The sequence below is a fragment of the Pinus tabuliformis genome, chromosome 8, assembly GCF_031772625.1.
Source record: "Pinus tabuliformis cultivar Carrire ecotype Pingquan chromosome 8, CPIR1, whole genome shotgun sequence".
In the NCBI taxonomy this organism is placed as follows: Eukaryota; Viridiplantae; Streptophyta; class Pinopsida; order Pinales; family Pinaceae; genus Pinus; species Pinus tabuliformis.
Genome location: NC_142294.1, coordinates 1566948646 through 1566961828, shown reverse-complemented (window position 1 = coordinate 1566961828; position 13183 = coordinate 1566948646). Strand labels below are relative to the sequence as shown.

At 39.7% G+C, this 13183-nt stretch overlaps 1 protein-coding gene across 2 annotated transcripts in view; it reads left to right on the top strand.

The window, feature by feature from the left end:
* Nucleotides 1–13183, top strand: part of LOC149242002 (pentatricopeptide repeat-containing protein At5g67570, chloroplastic-like) — a 274597-nt gene that overhangs the window by 28819 nt on the left and 232595 nt on the right. For both annotated transcript variants that reach the window (XM_089374112.1, XM_089374113.1), the window contains exon 2: nt 6477–6668. In XM_089374112.1, the coding sequence (XP_089230238.1) occupies nt 6477–6668 (192 nt within the window). The remainder of the gene's footprint in view (nt 1–6476; nt 6669–13183) is intronic.

The window sequence follows — 13183 nt, the reverse complement described above, 5'->3', positions numbered from 1 at the left end:
CCAGCCAGGGACAAACCCCAATGTGGGGAAACCCTTGATCAATTCTTCTTATGTTCTTCAATAGTTCAGCAAAGAGAGAGATAGTACATATACATCAGAAGTCAACATTTTGACTTGTCAAAATAAGAGCAGAGATCTTCACTAAGAAGATAACACATGAGGTAGCTGATCTGAACTCAGGTGAAGGCATACTGCTTCAATTGATTCTCCAAGGTGATTCCATCACTATGCTGCACCCATCACAATGTTGCACCCATCACTGTGTTGCATCCATAACTGTGTTGTTCTCATCACTGTGCTACTCCCACCACTGAGCTACACACATCACTGTGCTGCACTTCATTACACTATGCTACACTCATCATACTACATACAATCATCACTGTGATGCACCCATCATGTTGCACTTCATCATCATTATGCTGCACCGATCATGCTGCAGTTCATCATCACTATGCTGCATCATTTACGCTGCACAATTCATCATCATTATGCTGTACCATTGTTATGCTGCACTATTCATCACTATGTTGCACTATGCTGCACCATTCATCATCACTATGCTGCACCACTGTAATGCTGCACTATGCTGCACCATTCATCGTCATTATGCTGCACCACTGTCATGCTGCACTATGCTGCACCATTCATGCTGTTACTACAATACCATTGATATCTTCATTGTTGCTTCTTTATCATGTCAATGTGATCCATTGAGATCTTCACTGTGATCTCTATGTTTTCATAGATGCACTGAGATCTCTATTATGACAGTCATTTCATTATGTCAACGAAGTCTTCATTGAAGTCTTCATCATGATGATTGTATCTTATATCCTTATCATTACTGAGACAGTGATTACTGCTTCTCATTGAATAGACCTAGTTACATTCCTTCATTATCAGATTGTTGGAGCTTTGGTACTGCTTTTTCCTTATAGACAGAGATGTGATCTATAGAATAGATCCATGACTGCTCATCCTCGTACCTAGTACTCTACAGGAATACCATGATTGCATACTTGTCATACCTTATCCATGTAATGTGAAGACTGTCATACTAAGGGTTAGGTCTCCATGAAGTTTAGACCTTACTACAGTAACCCCATCCGAAATCTATACTTCCTTGTCCATCCGAGCATTGATTCATAGGCAGTATATTGATATGATCTGCATCTATATTATGCTTATGAGTTCTGGTCATGACTGCACCTAATACCCTAGACGAGGTGCAGTTAGACCCTGCCTTTCCATGCGAGATCTTGAATGTGTGCTCTCTGTCTTCTTGACTGCGGCTCCCTTACCTGAGTCCTTGACTGCTTGCTGTGGCATGTGATCATGCTGACTGCACCCAATACGAAGCTCTCCTTCCTATACAAAGCACTCCTCCTTGCACCCTATACTTGTCATCTCAAAAAATGCGATTAGGGCTTGCTTCATTGACTGTAAATTAGGACAACGTCAAGAAGACCCTTTTTCTTCCATGTCTAGGGCACTTCATGGCATCGTTAGGGTATCATTAGGCCAACGTATATTCTAGGGCACTCCCTCTATGCTCTTCTTCATCAAACCCAAAACATAATGAAGAGAGATTACAAGAGTGTGTGTGTCAAAGTGACTTGAAGGCCACCTCCATTTATACTAAAACGTGGTGGACAAGTGGGGGTAATTTGGTTGCTGACCGACCTTGACGAATTGTCACATAACACAAATAAATTCATATCTTCATGAATACATGTCGGAATCGGATGATATTTAGATCAATCCTACACCTCGAGGAATCCAAGAAAAATATTAGCTGCCATAAATAAAAAGACCCTCATGGAGTTTGGCCCTAGTTGCCAATTTTAACACCATCTCATAAGCTACTTCCTTAACTTATGCTAGAGTATCTTATCATACCAACCGACATTGTCACATAACAAGGCCTTGATTAACAACTCTATCTCTCTACAAGATCAAAGCACAATGCTGGGGAGACCAATGACTAATAGACACCATCATCATTGTCTCTCAAAGCACATAGCCCACTTGGGTGTTCATAGGGTATGTCCTTTTCGGACAATTCCTATTTTGGAATAACACATTCTCAAGGATTTTTCTCTTCGACTACTCTTACCTATTGGATGCCCTACCACATCCTCAAAGAGTATCATAATCAATCTCAAATGTTTACCTAATCCTCCTTTCTTTCTTCACAACATGAAGACAAGAATGATGTGTCTATCTCAATCTCAACTAGGGAATATATACTTATTCTTATAAAAGGAATATACCCAAGCTCCCTCTTAACTAGGGACTTGTTACCAACAACAACTATCTGCTCTTTGGTGGAGATCATGGTACTATCAACTGCTTGTAGGGCTCCTCCTTTCGATGTCACGAATTTCATCTTCTTCATTATGGAGCCTTCATCTTCCAGATTTTCTTTGTAGGGCATTGGCCATCCATCACTTTCCTTCAACGAACCATGGTGTGGGACCAATCGTCATGTCATCATTCTTTGCATTGAAAAGTGATCTTCCAGTCCATATCTGGATTTTCTTCACATAGCTACCTCTTCCAATTCATGTTCCTTTCATGATTGTCCATCCATTCCCATGAGTGCTAGTTGTTGAAAAATGTGTAACTAGGTTCGGTCTTCAAAAGCATGAAATGTATTTTCAATTCTTGTAAATTATGAAAAAAATTATTATTATTGTTTTTGGAGCATGGGTTTCATGCTCAAGGTCTTTTATTTTATAGGTTAAACACCCATTGAGTGCTTCTAGGGTTTGTCCTAGGTCAAGAAGTTAAAAGAGTCATTGTCATAAGTTGAAGACCCCACAGGGCACATTGTAACTTGTAAAGAAAATTATTTGTCTTTAAAAGTGTCATAATACCCTCCAAGAACAAGTCGGCCTGGTTGCTGGCAAGTCGGCCTAAAGGAAGAGCCATGTCCACCCTTGAAGAAGCCTATATATAGAAGAGGACTCGTCCTCCTTGAAGACACTCACTCATCTCTCATTCTAGCGAAGGAAGAAGAAGGAAGAGGCAATGAAGGAGAAGAAGGATGAAGAAGTTTTATGTTTGGGATATCTTTCTCTCACACGTGCTAGAGAGGACTAGGGTTTCTGTAATTGACCTAGGGCATCCTTATACAAGTTTGATCTTGGAGAAAAGGAGGCAATGAGGTCAAGTGAAGGTCACTAAGGGTCTCTCTCAAGCTCTAGAAGTCAGGGAAAGGCAAGCGAAGGTCAGAGGAGGGCTCTAGAAGAAGATCGAAGTTCCCACGTGTGGCAACAATAGTTGCTGGGGGCCGAAATTTCAGATCTGCAATAGGAGGCCAAAAATCTTGCAACAAAAGATCGAGAAGGTGCTACTGCAAGAGATTTGACTGGGTTTGACTAGATCGAAGTTGGCCACTCAAAGAGGTTGGTCTTGGAGTGTATTGGTCTTAGTCTTAAGGTCATGGAATTCATCAATTGAAGAATTTATAAGGAAGAGAAGAGATTTAGGGTTTTCCTCTCAAGAGGAGAGGTTTTGCCCTGGCTTGCAGCCTATATACCGTGTCATTGTGCTTTTGTTTTGGTAGTTGTTTGACGATTCACACATATAATAAGGAACAAAGTTAATAAGCAAAAAGGAACCACAATCAGTTATCAAGTAAAGAGAATTAATCATAATCATTGCCCTATACTTCTCTATTGCTGAGATTCGAGAAGATAGAGCTGAAACCTATATAAGTGTTCGCTCTCTCCATTTCATGGGTGATTGGGTTTGGGTATGAAAACCCTAGATATGCTTGTTTAGCATATTGTTGGAGCTATTGGATGGATCAATAAAGCACCTTGTGGATGAGAAAATCTTCTAGATCTCTGTGCTATCTTATGAAATTTTCTTGGATCATGGTCATGAAACATTGAATGTGGTAACACCATACCTCTTCTATTGTATTTATCATTGGGATGTGCTATATTGATGCACGTTTCTCTACACTTGGTTGTACGCACCTGTAATCCATTCTTGACAGTAAAATTTTCATAGCCATTGGAGTTTATCTACACTATTAATCTCCCTTGATAAATTTTTAAAGTTTGAGACAGCAAGGAAACGGTTAATTAAGCTTGTACGTTGCAGTGATATTATTCCTCTCCCATAAGTCCAATGTACTTTCCCTAAGCACTAGTCTTACCTTCAACCACCTTTTAAAGCATCAAAAGGCAAATCTTTATTTCCGTGTAGCAAATCTGAAAATCCTACTGCAGATTTGAATACCCCACTTTAGATTTTCCTCAAGTCTAGGGTACTTATCTCTTTTTGCTCCTTATACTAGGCTTAAAATTCTGCATTGCAAATCTACAATATATACCTACAGAAATACATTGAAGTAGATTTATACCAAATCCTAAAACCCCCACTTTTTTTGTGTCCTCTTGGACGTAGCATGTTTAGGAAGCTCCCCATGAGTTGGTTATAAACTAACCTAAAGTGAGAGAAATTGCCCCTGAGGTGACAGTGGTATCATTTCTGAGTTACTCTTTGGGTTTCACTTGGTGGAGGCTTCACACCTTAGGTGAAACTTTGAGAGGTAAAAACCCTGAAGTATTGTTTGCCTATTAGAGATTTGAATGACATGTGATATACCAAAATGCTTTGAAGGACTTTAATTTGGTCTTGCTAGAAATGGGAACAAGGATTCATTATTCCAACTTAAAGACAGATGGCAATCAAGATTTTATTCCAGTCTATTCCAGCTCCCAATACCAAGTTCAACTTCTGGCAGATATATCTATTGATGCTGCAATTTTTTTGTTGAAAGATGAATTGATGGACAAAGCATGGAAACAGAATTCCCAACACTGCATATGGATTTGTGGCTGTAAGTTTTGATGGCAACAAGTCAGATCTGAAGGTCTGAAAGCTAAAGGAAAAACATCGGTGCAGCACAGCAATGAACATTTTGGTTTGACTGCCCACAAATAAATTTGTATTTATCAAACCAAGTAGAAATCTTTGATAGCTTGACTGTTGATCCAACTGAAGTATTGTTAAGTCTCCTAATACCAACCCAGGTTTATTTTCTCACGGAAATGATTTATTCCCAACAATTTATTTAACTAACCAAATAAATTCTGAGTTACCGAAAATTAAAAATGAAATCACTAGCATTTTAACCTCTAGAAATATATGCAGTGGAAAATAAAAATTAGGAGAGATCAATCACACATTGCAACAGATAAATACCCACAACAATTCACTGTCATTTATTAATCTGGAAAATTAGGGTTTTCTACCCACAAAGAATTACACAGAAAAACACATTTACTGGAACGTGTAACTCGGGCCCCTAGATGAATTCAGCCTCCTGGAAATTAGCTTATGAAGGAACTCGACCTAGAGAATTTTGGCCCAACAATTTGTCTACAGATCGACCTTGCGCCTTCCCATCGAGTTGCCATTGCGCCTTAGAAAATTCGACCCTAGCAAATTGGCTTCTCTAATCAAATCGGGCTCTCACTCTCTTCAGCAACTCGACCCTGCAATCTCTAGCAATTCCGCCTCCGGGATATGCCCTTGAATCTACTTGTAGTCTTCCTCCTTTGCACTTCAATCTACTGAGCTACTCACACTAGAGAAAATCACTTTCTTTTATTGTGCCTTCACCTCTCCCTTAGGATTCTTTTTATAATCTTCATTAAGCCCAAATCCCTAACCCTAATCTCCCTTCTAGAATATCTCAGAGGTCAATGGTTGATATCATTTCTAAGTCACTTAAATAACTAATTTTATTATTCTTAGAAAATGACTTTAATTATGTACTTTTCCTAAGTTAGACTTAGGAAAGAAGACATAAATCACTTACTCCACCAAGCAAGCACCTAAAGAAACAATAAGTCATCTTCCACACGCTAAGACGCCAAGCCTATGTAGAAAACCTTCTGAAGCTACTATAAGCTTCAACACTCCCTCCTTGCAAGGGAGGGATTCTCCACCACCTCTAGCTTATATTGGTACTTGAAGGGTTTGGAATCTGGATAGATTTTCGTGACTTTTATAAATGAGACATCTCATTATCTTCTTGCAATGCCAAATCAATCAGTATTCTTGGAGAATCTCATCAAATCCTTGCAACATTTGCGGATCTCAACCCATTTTTTTAATGAAGTAAAGCGAAGGCTATAATTTCCATTGTGATGGGGATAAATGAGCTTCCAATTAGCATTATATTGTTCTGTCAATCATAAAAGTTGGGAAATTTTAATGCATTTGTAGTACAAGCAAACAGTTTTGAGGTTTGGAAGGCCATCTTTGGAATCATTTGTTGGAAGGCAACAAATGATTCTCTCTAATAGAATTGAGAACCAACTTTTTCATCTCTATAATCACATTTGAGCTTTACTTTTAATATTTTATCATTGTAACAATCTAAGACAATGTTTCCGTGTAGCATTTACATTTGATCTTTAATTGACATGACTAGTTTTGTGGAATAGGTTGAATAGCACAAATCCCAAGATGACTGCATGGCAGCTGTCCAAGTTGATGCACAATGCAAGGATGAAGTTCACAGATGGACGCTTGGTAAGGATTGTCCAGGTTTTAGGGGATATGGGTAATTGGAGGAAAGCAGTGGAAGTAGTTCATTGGGTTCATAACCGTAAACGTTACAAGTACTGTAAAGGCAGGTAACTATGCTTTTTCGTGTTTTCCCTTAGTAATAATGTTAATATGTAGTAGTTACAGTTTTAGAGCAACATCAAAAAGAAAGGATGTAGGATAGCCTCTTTTACCTCTTCATAGAAAGGACGGGGACATATTCTTTGGTTCATGATATGCGTATTTCTTAAAGGGTAGCATGAAAAATTATTTTACAACCAACTTGTTATGAGCTCTGTTCCAGATTCTAATATGAGTAGACACTGTAGTTCATTGTCATTTGCATAAGTTTATATGTATTGCTTGATGGTGCATGTGTGTGTGTGCATGATTCCCATGTCTTCCCCACAAAATCAGGGAGGCCCATTAGAGGGACTTGACTGTGTTGGAGTTTGTGGCCTATGGCCTCCCCATTGGCGACATGTCTCATTCAATGGTCCAACCAATGGAGCTAACCTTGGGGCTTGTGCAAATATAAGTTTTAATTTTTTATTTGTATTGCTTTCTAAAGTGCTCTCTTTTTCTTAAGAACAACTTTGATTATTAAAGAAATTCACCATTAGAGACGATGACCATTTCAAATATGAAACATCTATTTGTTTATTAATAAACACAGGTTCCTGATCATGCACACGTACATAAATTAAGCAAAGGGAACAAGGTTCTAGAAATGAGCATTGTCAAATTGTAATACAGGAAAATCATGCTGCTATTGTTGTTATTACTTGAAAATGCAACTTATATTACCTCAAATTTGCACTAGAGTTGCAATAGATAGAAATTTATGAGATTTCCAAATTGGACATACTAACACAACGATGTGTAGAATTTGGATGAAGTGAAATTCTAGAACAGACTTCTTTTTGAATAAGTCCTTGATTCACAACATCCAACTACATTAAATGCAATTTCAAAATGTATCATTTGTAGGTATTACAAATTGCATTCCTGCACTTGAAAAATAAAGACAATAATCTTGGCATTATAGGGTCAGTTTAGATGTAGAACTACTTGGCTCCTAAAGGGTGTATACCTTTATCATGCTTATGATTATTTAAGGGATGGTCCTTGTACTGTAGGGAAAACTGTATTGCTAGCCAAACATTTTATGGAATTCCCTTCCAATAGTGGAGTTAACATGGTCATCACTATCCCTTGTATAGTAAAAGATAACTCACATTTTACTTCACCCGTTTACCATATCGTTGAGACATAATGTGACTATGCATAGTGCCTTGGACATATGGTAAGAAAGGTAGGGTTGTGGTGATAAACATACTTTTCCACTCTGTTAAAATTGGAAACTAGGGCCAAATTCCGCCTTGGGACATCTCATTTGATGGAGACGATGATTGCATTAAATTCCTCTTTTTGAGAGTACCAAAATTGATACAAAGATCATCTCATTTGGACAAGTAGAAGTATGATTTTGAATTTATGCCCACACATGTGCAAATTGTTCAGGTCAGCCACATCATCTGTTGGACACCTAATCCTCTAAGGGTTGGTGTGGAAGCTGAACAACCAAAGGGAGTCTAAGAGACCACTTGGAATATGAATCCAAGGGTCACACCATGTACTATAAATGTATATCATTGTCAATAATAGACGTACTATCATGCTTATCATTCATACTTTGTTGCTGCCATGTATGTGTTTAACATGGTATCAGAGCAAGTGATATCCTGCCCTGCTCATATTTCAGCCACTTGTTTTATGGCCTTTCTGTGCAGGTAAGTTCTGCAATCAATTCTGCATTTCATGAATGTTTTCTCAGCTAAATTCTAGTTGCAATCTCTGCTCACATTTGCGTTTAGGAATCTTCTACACGTAGTAATGCTCTTCCCAACTTGGCTCCTCGTTTTTGCAATCAGTCAGTACTCTGCTCAATTCTGTGACCACTAATTTTGTGGCTTTTCTCCACTGTCAGTCATGCCTCCCTGAGCGCTGTGCCAGCACTACCTGTCTAGTCACTCTGTCGCTTCTCTGTCATCGAAATTAGGTCTGACACTATTTCTAACGTCTCTGCCATTATTCTCTGCTTTCTGCATTGAATAGTTTGGTAAGTTGCTCCAGGCGCTGTAATGAAGTGAGCATGGATTGTGCATTTCCTAGAGTATGTGGGTGTTTAAGATTACACTCTGTTGGTGTGACTGTGTATTATCTATAGTGCGGATTGCACTGCCTCCTCAACCAAAACACGTGTCTATCTCACACCGCTGCTGAACTGTCTCACACCTTACCACCGTGGTATTTGTGCAGGAGCATATGCACAAGGAGTTCCATAAGGTTGAAGCGGGCATAGTGATTAATTGATGGTATAGAAGAAGGAATTCAGAGCCTGCCCACTTCCTGCATGCATGCTTTCTTTGCAAACGCCGACTGGTCCCTGGCAGGGACATCTACATGTATAGGGGTGATAGTGCATTCTGTAGCATTGAATGTTGGCACCAGCAAATTGTTTTAGATGAATGCAAAGAGAAACGATCTTTGATCGCCATGAAAAAAGAATCTGTGCCCTCAAATTAGCATAAGAACACTAGTAATCAGGGTTCCCATTTTGAGACCGCTGCAGTAGCCTAGTGCAGATGGTGTTTATGAGGACGCCAAGTAGTCCTTTATGTGCTCTCTATTATTGTTTATTTGATAAGGATGGATTCAGTGATCTAAATGCTGTAGCAGGGATAAGAATTAAGATCATGCAATCTTTATATGATGCTGTTTATTAGATGCTTCTGTTGCTGATTGAATATGTAATGGCAGTTAACCTATTCTTTCAGAATTGAGTGTTATGGGTTTTGGCATCGAAGCGTTGCGTTGAAGACCATGAAGTTGCATTGGTGTCGATTTTTAAAGAGATTTCAAAGTAATTGATATTGGTTGTAGTACGTAAGATGGAACTTGCGTTGAGACACTGTCTTGTGGAAACACTGTTTGATGAACTATGTTCATTCCTGTCCAATTGTGTGGGTCTGCTATGCATTGAAATGTCAGATTGTTGTTGCTATGTTGTAGTCGTATTCTGCGTTGAAGAATGAACTGGGAGAGGAGGTGTAGTCGGTTCTCTAGCTTTGTGTCATATGCGATGTGACGGTCTAGTCGGAGTTGGCCTTTCAGTTTATCAATGTCTTCGCTGGATATAATCTGAACGATGTTCTTCTCCAACTCGTATGATCGCATCATCGCGGACGAGAGCAAGAGCCCATTGGAGAGAGAGGAGTTCCCAGTCAACACGAAAGAGGCGAAATCCGGTTCGTTTGGCAAGTAGCCTTGCGAGCTCTAGGAAGGGGATTATGTGGCCTTGATTCTCAATCGCCTTCCAATGCATTTGTGATACGGTGTGGCTGAGGACGAAATAGGGTAGGTGTCCCTTCGAAACAACTCTTGACCATTGAGGTGGGGCTGTTGTGACTGTTCGTTGATATTCTGTTTGCAATCCCTTCATTCATAACCTGATCAGTATTGTTTGAGCTATTAGTATTTTGTGGCCTCCCTCATTCATTTGCACAACCTTATTCGGAGATTATCGTACGTCATCAACCATGGGGAGAGTTTGAGTTGAATAATGACTGCTTTAGCATATTAGAAGCCGTGAGTCAGAGAAACATTGAAGTTATAAATGTGTTGGGGTCGAACTCTTGGAGGTGCGTTAAAAATCTATTGATTATAGTGCTTGGTTCATCTCCTTCTTTGTGCGTTGATTAAAACCTCATCATATGTGCGCTGGTCCATTCATATGCCTCTATTGTTGGTTCATATGTGAGTATATATGTTATTTGCATTATTACTCTCTGCGTTGAAGTTTGTGCCTAATTTCAGCATCAAATATATTGTATGTTGATCGAGCTCTCCATATGTCTTGGTCTATATTTGTGCATTGAAGATGAGCTGAATTATATGGGTCTATAGTTGTGATCAATTTTAAGTGTAATTTTGACAATGGATAAGGTAGCCAGAATTGGTGAAGTATTAGAGTTCTTAAAAACTCTGATACATTCCTCTGATCATGATACAGTAAGAATCAACAAAGCTTCTATTGTTGACATTCGAACCTGCTTACATAATGCACACGAAAATATTTAATTTCTGCAACTTGAATCTAAATTCCAGCAAGAGGAGTTACAACAACACAAGCATCATGACACCCATCACCGACCAACAAGTGATCAAATCAATAACATTGAGACAGACTCCCATCAGCGACAAGAAATGGCGGATGCGGTACCCATTTCAGGAGTAGATGTGCAGAAAGATGCAGAGGTTCAATCTGCACTTCCCAAGCTAATCATCAGACCTTGGGAAGATCTTGTCCATAACAAACACATAACCGGTCTTGGATATGACAAAGACGTGTCCTTTCATATTCCAGATTACTCAAAGCCCATTTAGTTTCAGAGTGCTGGATTCCTTCATGACAATTCACCTTCAGCTGTTCCAGATTCTGCTCCTCTTCCACATCAACAACAACAGATTAGGAAATGCTAACATTGTGACCGAGTTGGCCATATGGAAGATCACTGTTTTGATCTTCACCTATGTAAGCACTGTCATAAAACTAGTCATTCTTCAAAAAGATGCTTCAAAAACAAGCCTCCTGCAAGAACAAATATTCATCTTGGATGGATAGCTTCTTGGCAATGGGCATCAACGACCAAGAAGATATTTCAGTCATATGTCTGAACTTGTTCTAGAGTATTGAACAGTCTTGTAGTTGAGTTTTCTCCATCATCTTGCCTTGTATCTGACAAGGGGGGAGTGATGGTCATCTACAAGCTTCAAAGCCACATCAAGCGAGCCTGAGCCACAACTTGCCATACCAGATTTAGAGTTGTAGCTAGAGACAAAGATGCCCCTGAGCATGCCTCTTCAAAGAATTGGGGACACTTCCTCTAGCAGAAGACTTCAACTTCTTGCCAATTTTGGAAGAGTTACAGGGATTGCATTAAGCATTCTAGAATTGGTGGTAATCCTTAAACTATCACAGGTTGAGACCTCCTTTTTCAGGTTGAGGTTCTCCCTTTTATGCGGGGTGAGACATCCCTTTCATGGTTGAAGCTTTCCCTCTTCAAAACATCAGGAGCACTTCCTCTAGCAGACTTCAACTTCTTGCCAGACATGGAAGAGTTTCGGGAACTGCACTAAGCGTTCCACTGTTGGTGGTCATCCTTAAACCACCTCCCTTTATACCAACATTTTAGAGAGCACATTCAACCTAGTGCTGCCATCCTCTAGCAGAATACTTTAGCTTCTTGCCAATTTTGGAAGAGTTACAGGAATTGCATTAAGCATTCCAGAATTGGTGGTAATCCTTAAACTATCACAGGTTGAGACCTCCCTTTTCAGGTTGAGGTTCTCCCTTTTATGCGGGGTGAGACATCCCTTTCATGGTTGAAGCTTTCCCTCTTCAAAACATCAGGAGCACTTCCTCTAGCAGACTTCAGCTTCTTGCCAGACATGGAAGAGTTTCGGGAACTGCACTAAGCGTTCCACTGTTGGTGGTCATCCTTAAACCACCTCCCTTTATACCAACATTTCAGAGAGCACATTCAACCTAGTGCTGCCATGCATTTTGGCACGTTTTGTATTACAACTCTCTTCTTGGACTCATACATAACCCTTTGGATTAAGGGGAGGAATGTTGGACACCTAATCCTCTAAGGGTTGGTGTGGAAGCTGAACAACCAAAAGGAGTCCAAGAGACCACTTGGAATATGAATCCAAGGGTCACACCATGTACTATAGATGTATATCATTGTCAATAATAGACGTACTCTCATGCTTATCATTCATACTCAGTTGTTGCCATGTATGTGTTTAACATCATCATGTAGGCTCATGAAGCCCAATGGACATGACTCTTCACCTTCAACGACTTGTATAAATACAAGTGACCTCTCACCTCATTTGGCATCATCATCACTCAAACATCCTCTCTCCTTCTCTCATTGGTTCGTACAACATTGGGTATGCTCTCACTCCCCAACGTGGGGTATAAGGAGGTCGAATTACAAGGCAAAATTTCAAGGCCAAAAATCTCAGAAAATTTTGTAGTTTGACCAATGTTGACCAACGTTGACTTTGACTTTCTAGGCATCCTTTGAATTCGATTTTCAGGGTGGATTTCTACCTCAGCAGGTTGCATTTATGGGCATAAGAACCAAGCAAAAGGAGGACTTTGACCTGCATTGACCGCAGGTTGACCAAGTTTGACTGTAGATTTTATGATTGTTTTGGGCTGACTTTGATGGTTGCTAGAGGCCAAGTTTGGCTACCTTTGACCGAGATTCAAGGGAGAAGTTTGACCGCTGCGTTGACCACCTTTGACTTTTTGGTTAGTGCTGATTTGGCTGCTATTGACTGGGACAATGTTGCATAACTTTGAAAGGGATGTTTTGATCTTATATTGGCAAGTCAATTTTGACTTTTTGTACTCTCTCTCTGCTGAAAATTTGATATAATAATAAGAAGATTTGATCAAAGGGTTTTCCCCACATTGGGGTTTTTTCCCTGGCATCCACCAAATTTGGTGTCCTCTTGTCTTGGC